At 71.2% G+C, this 14,514-nt stretch overlaps 2 protein-coding genes across 2 annotated transcripts; both read left to right on the forward strand.

Annotated features, from left to right (window-relative positions):
- On the forward strand, positions 1–3,198 carry CHKB (choline kinase beta). Its single transcript, XM_086609841.1, has 12 exons — positions 1–29; positions 89–211; positions 746–854; positions 949–1,062; positions 1,208–1,341; positions 1,585–1,689; positions 1,993–2,051; positions 2,173–2,260; positions 2,342–2,450; positions 2,609–2,715; positions 2,897–2,978; positions 3,142–3,198. Exons 1-12 carry the CDS (start codon positions 1–3, stop codon positions 3,196–3,198), a joined length of 1,116 nt encoding a protein of 371 aa, XP_086465967.1.
- Positions 3,199–7,281: 4,083 nt separating this feature from the next.
- Positions 7,282–14,446, forward strand: LOC147528794 (carnitine O-palmitoyltransferase 1, muscle isoform-like). The gene is given in 28 exon segments (XM_086609842.1): positions 7,282–7,326; positions 7,328–7,423; positions 7,498–7,525; positions 7,528–7,636; positions 8,023–8,194; positions 8,510–8,611; positions 8,695–8,832; positions 9,083–9,160; positions 9,251–9,358; positions 9,541–9,625; positions 9,730–9,866; positions 9,868–9,926; positions 10,228–10,413; positions 10,495–10,600; positions 11,020–11,139; positions 11,324–11,474; positions 11,477–11,487; positions 11,946–12,080; positions 12,675–12,747; positions 12,750–12,825; positions 13,365–13,426; positions 13,429–13,499; positions 13,816–13,843; positions 13,846–13,876; positions 13,878–13,905; positions 14,100–14,120; positions 14,122–14,184; positions 14,315–14,446. Coding segments are annotated over 28 exon segments (2,451 nt in total).
- The last annotated feature ends 68 nt before the right edge of the window (positions 14,447–14,514 follow it).

Raw genomic sequence — 14,514 nt, forward strand, 5'->3', positions numbered from 1 at the left:
ATGCGCCGCGACGGGCGGCTCCGCCGCCCGTCGCGGCGCATCGGGACGGGGCGGGGCGGCCATGGCGGCGGCGGCGGGCACCGGGAAGCGATGCCGAGGCCGAGGCCGTGCCCGCCGCTACCCGCCTGCAGGCCTACGCCTGGTGCCGGGAGTTCCTCGCCGGTTCCTGGAAGCTCATCGGGCCCGAGGAGTTCGGTATCGGGCCCGTCAGGTAGGGAAGCGGAACCGAGGACCGAACCGTTTCCGGCGCCGGGTTCATCCCCTCGGGTGTCCCTGCGCCGCCCCGGTGTCCCGGTCGTGTCCACGCGGTGCCCCCCGCGGTGCCTGAGTCCCGCGTAGAGCCGTGGCCCCGTCCCGTCCCCGGTGGCCCTATCCGTCCCCGATGGCCCTTTCTGTCCCCGGTGGCTCAGTCCGTCCGTTCCCGGTGGCCCCGGCCGTCCCCGGTGGCTCAGTCCTCCCGCAGTTTCCTCGCCGGCTGCTGCGGTCTCTCCCTCAGTCGTGTCCCCCTTGTTTCCACCCCCATCGGTGGCCCTGTACCCCCCTCAGTGCCCCCCCTCCCCCCAGTTTCCCCTCCCAACCAGTAGCCCTGTCTCCTGCCGGATGCCCCAGTTGTTCCCCCCCCCCGCTGCCCCTGGCCCTCCCCCAGTCGCGGTCCCCCTCCGGGATGCCCCAGTTGCCCCCATGCCATGCCCGTGCCCCCCCCGCGGTGGCACCCCCGCCGCCCCTGACCAGCCTGTGCCCGCAGCGGGGGGCTCAGCAACCTGCTGTTCAAGTGCACACTGCCGGAGCACATCCTCAGCGTGGGCGACGAGCCCCGGCAGGTGCTGCTGCGCGTCTACGGGGCCATCCTGCAGGTGAGCCAGACCCCCCGACTGGTACCGGGCCCCCCCGACTGGTACCGGCCCCTCCGGCGGCTGCGGGGCTCAGTCTCTCCGCCTGTGCCCGCAGGGCGTGGACTCGCTGGTGCTGGAGAGCGTGATGTTCGCCATCCTGGCCGAGCGGGCGCTGGGGCCGCGGCTTTACGGGGTGTTCCCCCAGGGGCGGCTGGAGCAGTACATTCCGGTACGGGATGGGCTCTGGGCCCCTCACCCCGGCTCTGGGCGCTGCCGCAGGAAGAGGCGCCCCATGGGGCTCCTGGTGCTGTTGAGCGCCGGGCTGGCTGCCCGGGGACAGGCGGGCAGCTCACACCACCGCTGTGCCCCCCCAGAGCCGGCGGCTGCGGACTGAGGACCTGCGAGACCCTGACATCTCCAAGGAGATCGCGGTGAAGATGTCCCGGTTCCACGGCATGGTGATGCCCTTCAACAAGGAGCCCAAGTGGCTGTTTGGGACCATGGAGCGGTGAGGGCAGCTGCCATCCTGCGCGGGTGCGGGTTCCCGGAGCACCTCAGGCCCTGGAATCCCACGGGGTCTGGAGCACGGGGAGGTTTCCCAGCTGGCTGCCCATGGGGCCCACGGGCACAGGGCGCAGAGCAGCTCCTCGGCAGCCCCAGCTCTGTGCCAGGCTGAGGAGAGGGGGGATTTTGGGGGGTGGCAGCACCCGGGGGTGTCTGTCCCACTGCAGCACCGTCTCTTGTGCTCCAGGTACCTGAAGCAGATTTCAGAGCTCACCTTCCCTGAGGAAGAGCAGCTGAAGAAGTTCAACCACCTCAAGACTTACAACCTGCAGGAAGAGATGAAGAGCCTCAGGTGAACCCGAGCTGCCCGCTGGCACAGTGTGGGGCAGGGGCTGACCCTGCTCGTGGGGAGCCTGGGGGACTCGGCTTCTCTGGAAACTGGTCTCTTTGTCCCACGTCCTCAGAGGGTCCCTTCCGAGGCCCTGGGGCTGGCACCCGGAGGGCTCCCTCTGTCCCTGGGGCAGGGTTCCCACCGGGTTCCTCGTGCTCTGCCCGCTGCCATGCGGTGACAGCGGGGGCACCTGTGTCCCCGCAGCGGGTGGGCGAGGGCCGGCGGGCCCTGCCCCTGCTGAGGCGTCTCTCCCCTGAACCGCAGGGAGCTGCTGGAGTCCACCCCCTCGCCCGTGGTCTTCTGCCACAACGACGTCCAGGAGGGTGAGCGCCACGGGCGGGCAGCCGGTCTCGCTCCCTCGCCTGCCTGGGCACCGGCTCGTCCTCCTGCCCCTCCCTGAGCTGCCCCCCAGCTGCCCCCTGAGCCAGCCCCGTCTCTGCGCAGGGAACATCCTGCTGTTGTCCGGGCACGAGGCTTCCTCCTCCGACAAGCTCATGCTCATCGACTTCGAGTACAGCGGCTACAACTACCGGTGGGTCGGGGGCCGCGAGGGGCTGTGCCAAGCCCTGGCCGGGGGGGGCCGGGCTCCTGCTCACCCCCCCCTTTTCCCCAGGGGCTTCGACATCGGCAACCACTTCTGCGAGTGGGTTTACAGCTACGCCCACGCTTCCTGGCCCTTCTTCCAGGCTTCCCCGGAGAACTACCCCAGCCGGCAGCAGCAGGTAGAGCTGCCCCATCCCTCAGCAGCGGGCAGGGGTGCTCCCGGCGAGGGGGCATGAGGTGGTGGGGCTGTGCCAAACGTGGCAGCGTCGGGGCAGTGCACGCAGCCCAGCCCCTGCCCGCCGTCGGCAGCGTCCCCGTCTGCTCCGTCCCCTTCCAGCTTCACTTCATCCGGCACTACCTGTCGGAGGACTCGGGGCGCCGCGGGGACACGACGCACGAGGAGCAGGCCCGCATCGAGGAGGAGATGCTCACGGAGATCAACCGGTGCGGGGGGCACAGGGGGGGCCCTGCAGCCGCGAGGGCCGTCCTGGGGGCACATTCCCCGCTCCCCGCTGCTCGGAGAGGGCAGCATCCCCAAAACCCTCCTCGTCCCGCTCCCTGCTGCCTGCCTGGTGCAGGGCATGGACAGGGGGGTCCGGGGGGGCTGACGGCTGCTCCCCACCAGGTTCGCTTTGGCCTCTCACTTCTTCTGGGGCCTGTGGTCCATCGTGCAGGCGAAGATTTCCACCATCAAGTTCGGGTACCTGGTGAGCGCCATGCGTCGGGCCCTGCCTCGCGCAGGGCTTGCCCGCGGCTCCCTTACGTGTCACCCCTCGTCTGACGTGGGGTGTCGTGGCAGGGGGGTGCTCGGGGGGGCTGGGGGTTTGCCGGGGGTTGCAAGCGGTTCCTGACTCCTGTTTCCTGCCCCAGGACTACGCGCAGAGCCGCTTCGAGTCCTACTTCCAGCACAAGGCGCAGTGCTCCTGAGAGCGGCCGTCCCAGCCCTGCCTGCGCCCACCTCGACTCCGCAGCCTCCCCCTGCCCGCCCCGGCGGCGCCCGTGCCACGGGGCAGGCTGGGGACACGGTGTCTCCTCCCGGGGGGCTGTCCCCCAGCTTGGGCTGCCCGGCCGGGAGCTGTAACGTTTTGGGGGCTGGTGTCTGTCTCTGCTCCCCGGGGCCGCGCAGCGATGCAGGGAGAGGTGGGTCTGCCCGGGCACGTGCCCCCTGGAAAGCAGGCCGTCCTGCTTGGAGGGGTGCACGTCGGCCGTGGGTCCGTGTCTTTGCCCCAGCCCCTGCGCAGATGGCCCCTGGCAGAGGGGGGGGCTGTCTCCCCAGCCCTGCCTGGCAGTGCCCTGTCCCTGCCTGCCCCTTCCGTGCTGCCTGCGGCTGGCCCTGTGCTGCCTTTGGCACATGCGCCCATGCCAGCGCATCCCGTGCCTCTGCGCTGCCATCACTGAGCGGGGCTTGAGCTGCAGGTCCTGGCAGGTGGCATCCCCCTGCCCCAGCCAGCAGCAGGCAGGGGGCTGGTGCAGCCTGGACCTGGGGGCATATGGGTGGCTCTGCTGTCCTGGCTGCCCCTCCCATGGTCCTGCCAGCTGAGAGGGGTCCGGGCAGAGGTCCTGGGGTGCTGCTGGGGGCAGAGGGGTGCAGGGGACCTTTGCTGGCATTTCATTCCCCCCCCACTCCCCTCCCCAGACCCCTGGGGCCAGGGCAGGACCTGCGAGCTGCTCCCCATGCCCCAGCCTGGCTTCCCTGCGGCTCTTGGCTGCGTGGCTGGGCTGTTCAGCTGGGCCAGGGGCTGGGGGCCGGGGGCCACCTCTCCCCTCCCCTCCCGACAGCAGAATGTAAACTGTCCTCAGACAATAAACGCTGCGGTGGTGCATGGCGCCTCTTTGCTCTCCGTGTCCCCCCAGGCTCCCGCTTGCCCGCAGCCCCTGGCTATCCCAGGCTCTCCTGGGCCGTCCTGCTTCTGGGCTGCCGCAGCGGGTGGGGGGCTGCCCCACAGCAGCATGCACCGCCCCTCTCCCCAGACCCTCTCCCCAGAGCCACCAGCCAGCGCTGCGGATGGGGCACTGGGTGCCACAGCCAACACCTGCCTGGGGACGCAATGGGGACACAGGAGCCCGAGGCCATGCTGCTCTTCTGGGCCTGGGGGTACGTTCCAGCGCCCAACCCCGCACCCTGGCGCGGGTGCTGCCCCCCCACCCTGCCCCCTGCGGACGGCAGGAGGGTCTCGCCCCTCGCAGCAGCCCTACAGCAGAGGAGCTGCCACCCTGTCTCCTCCCGCCTGCGCTGCGCCGGGGCCTGCCCGACGGTCTCTGCGTCCCTCCCCCGAACCAGGGTGCTGGGTGCCTCCTGTCCACCCCCCCCCCACTTCAAGTCACCTCCGGCCCCCCCGGGACCTGCCCTGGCCCGTGGCAGAGCCCAGGGGCTGTGAGCTGACCGGGGCTCATGGTGCCCACTGGCCCCGGGGGTCTCAGGGGCAGCGCGGGAGCAGGGGGGATCCGGGCTCAGCGCAGCCCTCAGCCCCCCCGGGGCTTCGGACCCTGGTCCCGACGCAGCCCGTGGGCGCTGGTGCTGGGGGGGGTCGGCTCGGCCCCCTCCCCGCTGGGGCTGGCCCGGCGGGCGGGGGGAGCGGCAGCTCCCGGGGGCGGCTCCTGGCTTCGTCTTCTCGGTGGCCCCTGGCCGGGAGCTGCCCGCTGGCACGCGTGGGGCTGCGTGGGGGGGCCGGGGCCCGGCGCTGCCCCTCGGTGCTCGCCCGGCTCCTCTTTCACGCACGTACCGGCTATTTATAGCCCCGCGGGCGCCGGCAGCTCTGCGGGGGCGAGCGGGGGTCCGTCCCCACCGGGGAGCGGGGCGGGGGCCCAGGGGTCTCGCCCTGGGGCTGCGCAAGCGACGAGCCCTGGCGCGGTGGGCTCCGGGCACACACACGCGTGTGCCTCCCCCCCCCGTGCCCCCCAGCAGCGCGCCGGGGAGGCAGCCGGGGGTCCGGGCCGCTGCTGCGCCGGAGCCGCCCCCCGGACGGCGGGCAGCTGCCTCCGGTCGGCTCCGGAGCGAGCGGGAGGGGAAGGGCAGGGCCCCCCGGGCACGGCGGGCAGCGGCCTCGCCTCCGCCTGCCCGGCCCCGCACAGCCCTGCCCGGTGCACCGAGCCCCGGGACGGACCCACGGCGGTGCCGGTCCCTGCCCGGGGTGCCGGTCCCTGCCCGGGGATGCCGGTCCCTGCCCGGGTGCCGGTCCCTGCCCGGGGATGCCGGTCCCTTCTCGGGGGAGGAGCGGGGTGCGGGCGGTGCGGGGAGGAGCGGCGGGCACCGCTGCCATTTCGGGCCATGGAGCGGGTCCCGCCCGCCGCCGGTGTCCGGTTACCGACGCCGGGGGGCAGCGGGCGCAGGGAGCCGCCGTCACCGGGGCTGCCGCCCGCCGTCCGCACCCCCGAGCAGGTACCGGGCACCCGGGCGGGCGGGGGGACCCACGCGTGGGGGAGCCCCGCGGGGGCGGGAGCCGCACGGGCCGGGGCACCCCGCGGCGCGGGGGAACCCCACGGCCCCGCACCCCCCCCGGCTCCCACCCGCGCCCGTGGGGGCGCGTCCTCCCGCCCCGCTCCCGCCGCGGCTCCCCGCGCCCGGCGGGTCCCGCCACGGCAGCGCCGGCCCCGCCGCCCCCCGGCCCCGCCGCGCAGCCCCGGGAGCGGGGCCCGAGGCCGCGGGGGGGGCTCCGTGGGGCCGGGCGGCGGGTTCTGGCGGGGCCGCCCCTCGGGGGGTGCGGGGGCTCCGGGGGCTCCAAGGACTCCGCGTCCCTGCGGGCCCGGCCCGGCCCCGGTGACCTTGCGGCGCTCGCTGCGGGGCGGGGGGCGGGCGGGGGCGACCCGGCCCCACGGGGGCCTCGTCCCACCCGCGGGTGTCGGTCCCGCGGGGCCCCGGGAGCCTGCGGTGATATCGCAGTGTGGTGCTGTGCCACGCCGTGGGGTGCTGTGCCACGCCGTGCAGTGCTGTGCCATGCTGTAGGGTGCTGTGCCACGTCGTGCGGTGCTGTGCCACACCATGCGGTGCTGTACCACACCGTACAGTGCTGCGCCACGCCGTGCAGTGCTGTACCATGCTGTAGGGTGCTGTGCCACACCATAGGGTGCTGTGCAGTGTGGTGCAGTGCTGTGCTGTTCTGCGCAGCACAGTGCCGTGCTGTGCAGTGCAGTGCCATGCAGTGCCGTGTGGTGCAGTGCGGTGCTGTGCAGTGCCACGCAGTGCAGTGCAGTGCCATGCGGTGCAGTGTGGTGCAGCACAGCGCAGAGCGATGCAGTTCAGTGCAGCGTAACGCAGGCCAGTGCAGCGCAGCGTGGCTGTATGGTGCAGTGCGGTGCAGTGCGGTGCAGTGCGGTGCAGTGGTAGCGGTGTGACTCGTCTCCTGCCGAGCTGCTCTTTGCTTTCAGCCCGAGGACGCCCCTCAGCACCCCCACACCGGGGGCACCTCCGGGGGCTTCCCCCACCCCCAGGCCTGGGCTCTGGCAGCACCCACGGGCCCAGCAGCCCTCGGGCTCAGCCCTGGGCCAGCACCAGCTGTGCCAACACCTGTGGGAGCCGGACCCTGTGGAGCAGCAGCACCCCTAAGGGGGGGGGTCCCCAGGGGTCCCGGCTCACCCCACGGCTCTCACTACCAGCTCAGCCAGCGGTGTCCCTGGCACAGCCGCGGCTACCTGCGCGGCATGGCGCGTGCCGTGTGCCAGCGCAGGGGCAGGTGCTGCCTCGTCCGAGGGTTTCGCTGCGGGCAGGGGCCAGGCAGCTGCCCGCCAGCGGGGGTGTGTCGGTGCCGCGTCCCCCCTCCCCGAGCGCCGGGGCCGGTGCGGGGCCGGAGGCAGCACTGACCCTTCCCTCAGTGGGCAACCGGCCAGCACCGCGTGACTGGCCCGCGGCACGCGCACCGGCTGGCAGGCTCCCGCGGGACACGGCCCATCCTGGCAACGCTGCCTCGTGCCACCTCCGAGGCCGCTCCGGTGCCCCCTCCGTCCCGGGGCAGCATGTCCCAGGGGTGGCTCAGCACCCGTGTACCCCCCCGCAGGTGCCGGCAGACCCCCAAGATGGCGGAGGCTCACCAGGCGGTGGCCTTCCAGTTCACCGTCACCCCCCGAGGGCCTCGACTTCCATCTCAGCCGCGAGGCCGTCAAGCAGCTCTACCTCGCTGGCATCTCCTCCTGGAAGAAGCGCTTGGTCCGCGCCAAGGTGGGCCCAGCCGGGGGCAGCCGGACGGTCTGACCCCCCCCTCCCCACCACCCTGACCCCCCCTGTGCCCACAGAACAGCTTCCTGACCGGCGTCTACCCCGCCTCCCCTCCAGCTGGATGGTGGTCGTGATGGCCACCGCCGGCTCCTTCTACTGCCAGGTTGATCCCTCCCTGGGGATGATCGCCCGCATCCGCCACTGCCTGCCCGAGAGGTGAGCGCGGGCGCCTGGCCTGGGGGGGGCCATCCCCCCACCCGTGGGCACAGCCCCGCCAGACGTGGCCCTTGGTGGGGACCACCTGCTGCGTCTCAGCTCCGTGGGCACGGCCCCACCTGCCCTGACTCCCAGGGGATGTCCCCAACCCCACCAGCTCAGCCGTGGGGGCCCGCAGCATCCACCGTGGGTCCTGCCCCACACATCCCTACCCCACACATCCCCACCCCATGGGCACAGCCCCACTCGGGGACCTCTGCCAGGGGGTCCCGCCATGTGTCCCCCTACACCACGGGCATGGCCGTGCACAGAGACATCCCCGAGGGGTCCCACCCTTTGCATCCCCCGACCCATCACGCCCCCCCTCACCCCGTCTGCCCCCGCAGCCGCCTCCTGAGCCCCGAGAGCCGGACGATAGTGAGCGCCGCGCTCTTCTCCACCGGCGTCTGGCTCTCCTCCGTCCTGCTCTTCCGGCAGGCGCTGAAGCTGCTGCTCTCCTACCACGGCTGGATGTTCGAGCCCCACGGCAAGATGAGCCGCAGCACCAGGATCTGGGTGGTGAGCGGCACCGGCACTGGCACTGGCACTGGCACCGGCACTGGCCTGGCACGGCAATGGTGCTGAGCCAGGCGTGGGATGCTGAGTGTCTGCGTGTGCAGCGCGGTGGGTGCCGGGGGGGCTGCGGAGCCGCGGGACCCTGGCGGCAAGGTCGGGAGCTGCTGTGCCCGCGGTGGGCACGGGCAGGAGCGGCTGCCCAGGCCGGGGGTGTTGGGGGCAGCGGGCAGAGCCAGGATGCAGAGTGGCGGTGCCAGGTGATGCGTGGCCCTGCCGCGGTCCTGTGGCTCTGCCCCATGCCCTCTGCGTGCCCGGCAGGCGCTGGTGAAGGTGCTGTCTGGCCGCAAGCCCCTGCTCTACAGCTTCCAGACCTCCCTCCCCAAACTCCCCGTGCCCCCCGTGGAGGCCACCATCACCCGGGTAAGGGGCTGCCCTGGGCCAGGGGGGGTCCATCGGCAGTGGGATGGGGATGAGGGGGGTCACAGCGAGCCCCCTCCCCGCAGTACCTGGAGTCAGTGCGGCCGCTCCTGGATGACGAGAAGTACCAGAAGATGGAGGTTCTGGCCAAGGAGTTCAAGGAGAAGACGGCTCCGCGGCTGCAGAGGTACCTGATCCTCAAATCCTGGTGGACAACCAACTACGTGAGTACTCCGGGAGGGGGGACCGCCGCCGTGTCCCGTCTTCCCCCGTGGGACCGCGGTGGCGGTCCCCCCTCCTGCAGTCACCGGAGATGGTGACCCCAACCCAAACCCATGGTCCTTTTGTCCCCCATAATCATGAGAAGGGGGGACTTGGGTCCTCCTGGACACCCCAGCTGGGTCATTATGGGCAGGGTGGGGGTCCCACACCCCCTCCCCCACCCCGTCCCCATCCCTGTCCCCATCCCTGTAGGTGAGTGACTGGTGGGAGCAGTACATCTACCTGCGCGGCCGCAGCCCGCTCATGGTCAACAGCAACTACTACGCCATGGTGAGGGGGGGTGGTGACCGCCGGCATGACGGAAATCCCCATCCGGGGGTGTCCGTGTCCCCCCCATCCTCACCCATCCCTCGTCCCCAGGATTTCCTCTATGTGACCCCCAGCCCCATCCAGGCTGCCCGGGCGGGCAACGCTGTGCACTCCATCCTGCTCTACCGCCGCAAGCTGGACCGCGGGGAGATCCCCCCCGTGAGTGCCCGGGGGGGCCGGGGGTCCTGGGGAGAGCAGGGGGGCAGGGTGGTGCTGGGGGGGGCGGTCGCTGGGGGGCTGCAGGGGGCTGGGGGTGCTCAGGAGAGCAGGGTTAGGGGGTGCAGATGGCAGAGGTGGGGGTGCAGGCACCGTGGTCCCCCGCTCACTGCTGCCCCACACAGACGATGGCGCTGGGCATCGTGCCCATGTGCTCCTACCAGTCGGAGCGGATGTTCAACACCACCCGCATCCCCGGCAAGGAGACAGGTACGGGGGCACGAGGGGCACCCCATCCGCCAGCAGGGCTCAGCCCCCATCTCCTGCACCCTGGGGGGGGTCCCGTGGCTGTGACGCCCGTGTCCCCCCCCCAGACACGCTGCTGCACCTGCTGGACAGCAAACACTTGGCCGTGTACCACCGGGGCCGCTTCTACAAGGTCTGGCTCTACTACGGGGGGCAGCTGCTGCGGCCCCGCGACCTGGAGCTGCAGTTCCAGCGCATCCTGGATGGACCCGTCGCCCCCCCAGCCTGGCGAGGAGCGGCTGGCAGCCCTCACTGCCGGAGAGAGGTGCCAGCCCCGCCGCGGGTGCCGCCGGTGCTGCCTGGGGCAGCGGGATGGAGGAGATGCTCCGGCATGGGGACCCTGGGGCCACCCATGGGTGGGGGGCTGCGGTGCGGGTCAGAACATAGGGGTGATGGGCTTGTGGGGGGCTTCGTGGGACAGTGGCATCACCAGCCCTGTGCCCTCATGCTCTGGGTGCCGAACCTGGGGCCACCCATGGGTGGGGGCGGTGGGCTCGGGGATCTCGGCAGGACGGCGGCAGATGACGGCACTGCCAGCGCTGCGCCCTCACGCCGCGGTGCCGCAGGGTGCCCTGGGCCGAGGCGCGAGCCCAGTTCTTCAGCCAGGGGAAGAACAAGGTGTCTCTGGATGCCATCGAGCGGGCAGCCTTCTTCCTCACGCTGGACGAGGAGGAGCACGGCTACAGCGCCGGCCGCGCCGGCTGCATGGACGCCTACGCCAAGTCCCTGCTGCACGGCCGCTGCTACGACCGGTGGGCACCCCGGCACCGCCCCCAGCCCCCTCTCTCACTCCCCCCCAGCACCCCCCCACCCTCAACCCCCCCTCCCCGCAGCTGGTTTGACAAGTCCTTCACGCTGGTGGTCTACAAGAACGGGAAGCTGGGGGCCAACGCCGAGCACTCCTGGGCCGATGCGCCCATCATCGGGCACCTCTGGGAGGTAACAGGGGGGCACCACTGGGGGGGACCCCAGCTGGGCACCCCTATGGGCTCCCCAGGGATGGGAACCCCCGGTTGGGCATCGCTGTTGAGGACCCCCCAGGCTGGGGACCCCCGTTTAGGAAGCCCTCAGAGGTGGGGACCCCCGGGCTGAGCACCCCCCATGGGGCACCCCTAGCTGAGCAGCCCTATTGGGGACCCCCAGGCTGGACACCCCAATTGGGCCCCCCAGGGCTGGGCACTGCTGTAGGGCACCCCCCAAGCTGAGGAACCCTCTTCTGTGGGTTTAGGGGTCTGAGGGGGCTGCCCTGGGGCAAGTGGGGCTGGGGGGGTGGATTGGGGGAGGATGGGGTGACTCTGGGGGGCCCAGGGGTGTCGGGGGGGCCAGTGCCCCCCACCCAGGGGCTCCTCTTCCCCCAGTTCATGCTGGCGACAGACGAATTCCAGCTGGGCTACACAGAGGGGGGGCACTGCCGGGGAGACCCCGACACCCTGCTGGCCCCCCCCCAGCGCCTCCAGTGGGACATCCCCCGGAGGTGGGTCTGCCCCCCAAGTTCCCCTGTGCCCCATGGCACCGGTGCCCTGGAGCACCACCCTTGGCCCTTTGGCGTCCCGGTGCCCCCAGCTGTGCCGGGGCTGAGGCTGAGGCATGGGTGTCCCCCCCACCCCGGGCGACGGGGCCGGTGCCGTGCGCCCCGTCTGCCACCGCTGTGCCTCCCCGCAGTGCCGCGCTGCCATCGAGGGCTCGTACCGCCTGGCCAAGGCGCTGGCCGACGACGTGGACTTCTGCTGCTTCCAGTTCTCCGACTTCGGGACGGGGCTGATCAAGAAGTGCCGGACCAGCCCCGACGCCTTCATCCAGATCGCCCTGCAGCTCGCCACTTCCGCGTGAGCCGCTCCGGCGGGGTGGGGACGGGTGGGGAGGGGATGGATGGGATGGGATGGGGATGGAGTGAGGATGGGATGGGATGGGATGGGATGGGGATGGGATGGGATGGGATGGGGATGGGATGCGATGGGATGGGATGGGGATGGGATGGGATGGGATGGGATGGGGATGGAATGGGATGGAATGGGATAGCAATGGGATGGGGATAGCAATGGGATGGGGATGGGATGGGGATGGGGATGGGATGGGGATGGGGATGGGGATGGGATGGGGATGGGGATGGGGATGGGAGTGAGGATGGGATGGAGATGAGATAGGGATGGGGTGGGGATGGGGATAGGAATGGGATGGGGATGAGAATGGGGATGGGATGATGATGAGGATGGGATGGGGACAGGGATGGAGACGGGATGGCATCCCCTGGGCACACCCTGCTCTGACGCATGCCTCTCCACAGGACAAGGGCTGCTTCTGCCTCACCTATGAGGCCTCTATGACGCGGCTCTTCCGCGAGGGCCGGACGGAGACGGTGAGGTCCTGCACCGCCGAGTCCACCGCCTTCGTGCGCAGCATGGCGGACGCCCGGCAGAGCGTGAGCCATGCGCCAGGGTCCGGGTCTGCGGCCCCCCCACCCCTGCTCCCCGCACCTCCCCTCCGAGCCCTCAGCTCCATCCTGCGTCCCCAGCCAGTCTGGGCTGTCCCTGCACGGTCTGGCCCAGCCACTGTCTCTGCTGGTCCCATCCCCAGGAGGTCTCCATCCCTCAGAGAGGTCCCCATCGCTGGGGGAGGTCCCCATCCCCACAGTCGTCCTCGTCCCTTGGTGAGGTCCCCATATCTGCCAGATGTTCCTGTTCCTTGGGAATGACCCTGTTCCTGGAGAAAGTGCCCATCTCTGGAGGAAGTCCCCATCTCTAGAAGACTCTGTTCCCTGGGGGACATGTCTGTTCCTCACCAAGGTCTCCATCTCTGGAAGATCCTATTCCGTGGAGATGTCCCCATCTCTCATGGAAGTCCCCATCCCTGGGGAAAGTCCCTGTCCCTGCGGAGGTCCCCATCCCTCACGGAGGTCCCATCTCTGGAAGACCCTATTCCTTGGAGACGTCCCCATCCTAGAGGTAGCGCCCATCTCGGGGGGGTCCCTGTCCCGTGGAGGCCCCTTACCCCATGGCCCCGGCTCTCCCCGCAGCGAGCCGAGCGCCAGCGGCTCTTCAAGCTGGCGGCCGAGAAGCACCAGCACATGTACCGCATGGCCATGACCGGGCCGGCATCGACCGGCACCTCTTCTGCCTCTACGTGGTGTCCCGCTACCTGGGGGTGCAGTCCCCCTTCTGGCCCAGGTGAGCCGGTGGGCACGGGAGCAGCGCCACACCGTGCCATGACGGCGGCACGCGGGCACGCGGGGCCCGGCGGGGACAACCCTTACGTGTCACCGGCACACGCGTGTGCAAGGGCCGCATGCGCCCAGGTGCGTGTGTCCAGCCACCATCACCAGCGTGTCACCGCGTGCCGCAGTGACGACACCCGGCGCGTGGCACCCCGCAGCTGTCGCCGCGGTGCAGGGGGCACAGTGGGGTGCAGTGGGGTGCGTTGGGGTGCAACAGAGCACAGCGGGGCACAGTGGGTGCTATGGGGTGCAGTGGGGTGCGGTGGGGTGCTGTGGTGTGTGTTGGGGTGCAGCGGGGCACAGCAGGGTGTGCAGCAGGGTGCGTTGGGGGCAGTGGAGCACAGTGGGGTGCAGTGGGGCACAGTGGAGTGCAGCGGGTGTGTTGGGGTGCAGCAGGGTGCGTTGGGGTGCAGTGGAGCACAGTGGGGTGCAGTGGGGTGCAGTGGGGTGCAGCGGGGTGCGTTGGGGTGCAGTGGGGCACGTGGGGTGCAGCGGGGTGCGTTGGGGTGCGCAGGTGCTGTCGGAGCCGTGGCGCCTCTCCACCAGCCAGACGCCGCGCAGCAGCTGAAGATGTTTCGACCTCAAAAGCACCCGCAGCACGTCTCCACCGGCGGCGGCTTCGGGCCCGTGAGCATAGGGGGTGTGCAAGGGGGGGCTGCGGGTGGCAGGGGTGCGGGTGTGCAAGGGTGGGTTGTGGAGGTCCAAAGGGGGGGGATGTTCAAGGAGTAGAAATGTGCGTGTGCAACGGGCAAGTGTGTAGGTGTGCAAGGGGTGGGGGTGTGTGGGTCTGTAGCACATCCCTCCATGGCCCTGGGGCACACGTGTGCCCCACACCAGGTGCCCCTGCCCCAGCTGGTGCCCCACAGCCCCATGGCCCTGCTGGGTGCCCGGTGGGTGCCCGGTGCCCCCGGGGTGCCATGGCCCTGCTCACCCCTCCCCGCAGGTGGCTGACGATGGCTACGGCGTCTCCTACTCATCGCGGGTGAGAACCTCATCACCTTCCACATCCAGCAAGTTCTCCAGCCCCGAGACGGTGAGAGCCCGGGCTGGGCAGGGGGAGGGCTCCCCCGAGCTGGGGGGCAGGGGCTGGGCACCCCCTGATCCCTGCCCCCCACATCCCAGCCCTCTCCTGTGGGACCCCCCCACTCAGCTCAAGGCTCATGGTGCCGCTGGTGCCAGCCAGGGGTCCCAGGGTGCCAGGGCAGGGGGTCATGGGTGCTCCCCCAGGACTCGAAGCGCTTTGGGAGGAAACATCCACCAGGCCATGCTGGACATCGCCCAGCTCTCACGCGCCGGCCACCAAGGCGGGGGAGTGACGAGGGGGCTCGGACCCCCGCCCGGGGAGGGGGACCGGAGTCAGGGCTGGGGGCCGCTCCAAACCCCGGTGCTGGGGCAGGGGGGGCAGCGAGGGCATTGTCACTCTGTACGTGGTTCCAATAAAGGTTGGTGTGAGCCCCTCCCAGCGCCAAGGGGCTGGGGACCCCATGCCAGCTCTGTCCCCATGGGGGTCCTGGAGCCAGTGGGCACTGGCCAGCAGTGCAGGGCAGTGGCCGATGAGCCGTACCTGCCGCTGACCGGTGAGCCAGCCCGCGGTGAGCCGTGCCCGCCGCCGCCTGCATGGCGGTGATGAGGCACATGCAGC

This window comes from Tauraco erythrolophus, chromosome 4 (assembly GCF_009769465.1).
Source record: "Tauraco erythrolophus isolate bTauEry1 chromosome 4, bTauEry1.pri, whole genome shotgun sequence".
Taxonomy (NCBI): domain Eukaryota; kingdom Metazoa; phylum Chordata; class Aves; order Musophagiformes; family Musophagidae; genus Tauraco; species Tauraco erythrolophus.

Bases quoted from the DNA above. Each gene is read 5' to 3' on its own strand.
- CHKB (XM_086609841.1), top strand. From the start codon at position 1: ATGCGCCGCGACGGGCGGCTCCGCCGCCC. The intron at 2,052-2,172 runs GTGAGCGCCACG...GTCTCTGCGCAG, and splicing joins CCACAACGACGTCCAGGAGG to GGAACATCCTGCTGTTGTCC. The intron at 2,979-3,141 runs GTGAGCGCCATG...TTCCTGCCCCAG, and splicing joins CCATCAAGTTCGGGTACCTG to GACTACGCGCAGAGCCGCTT.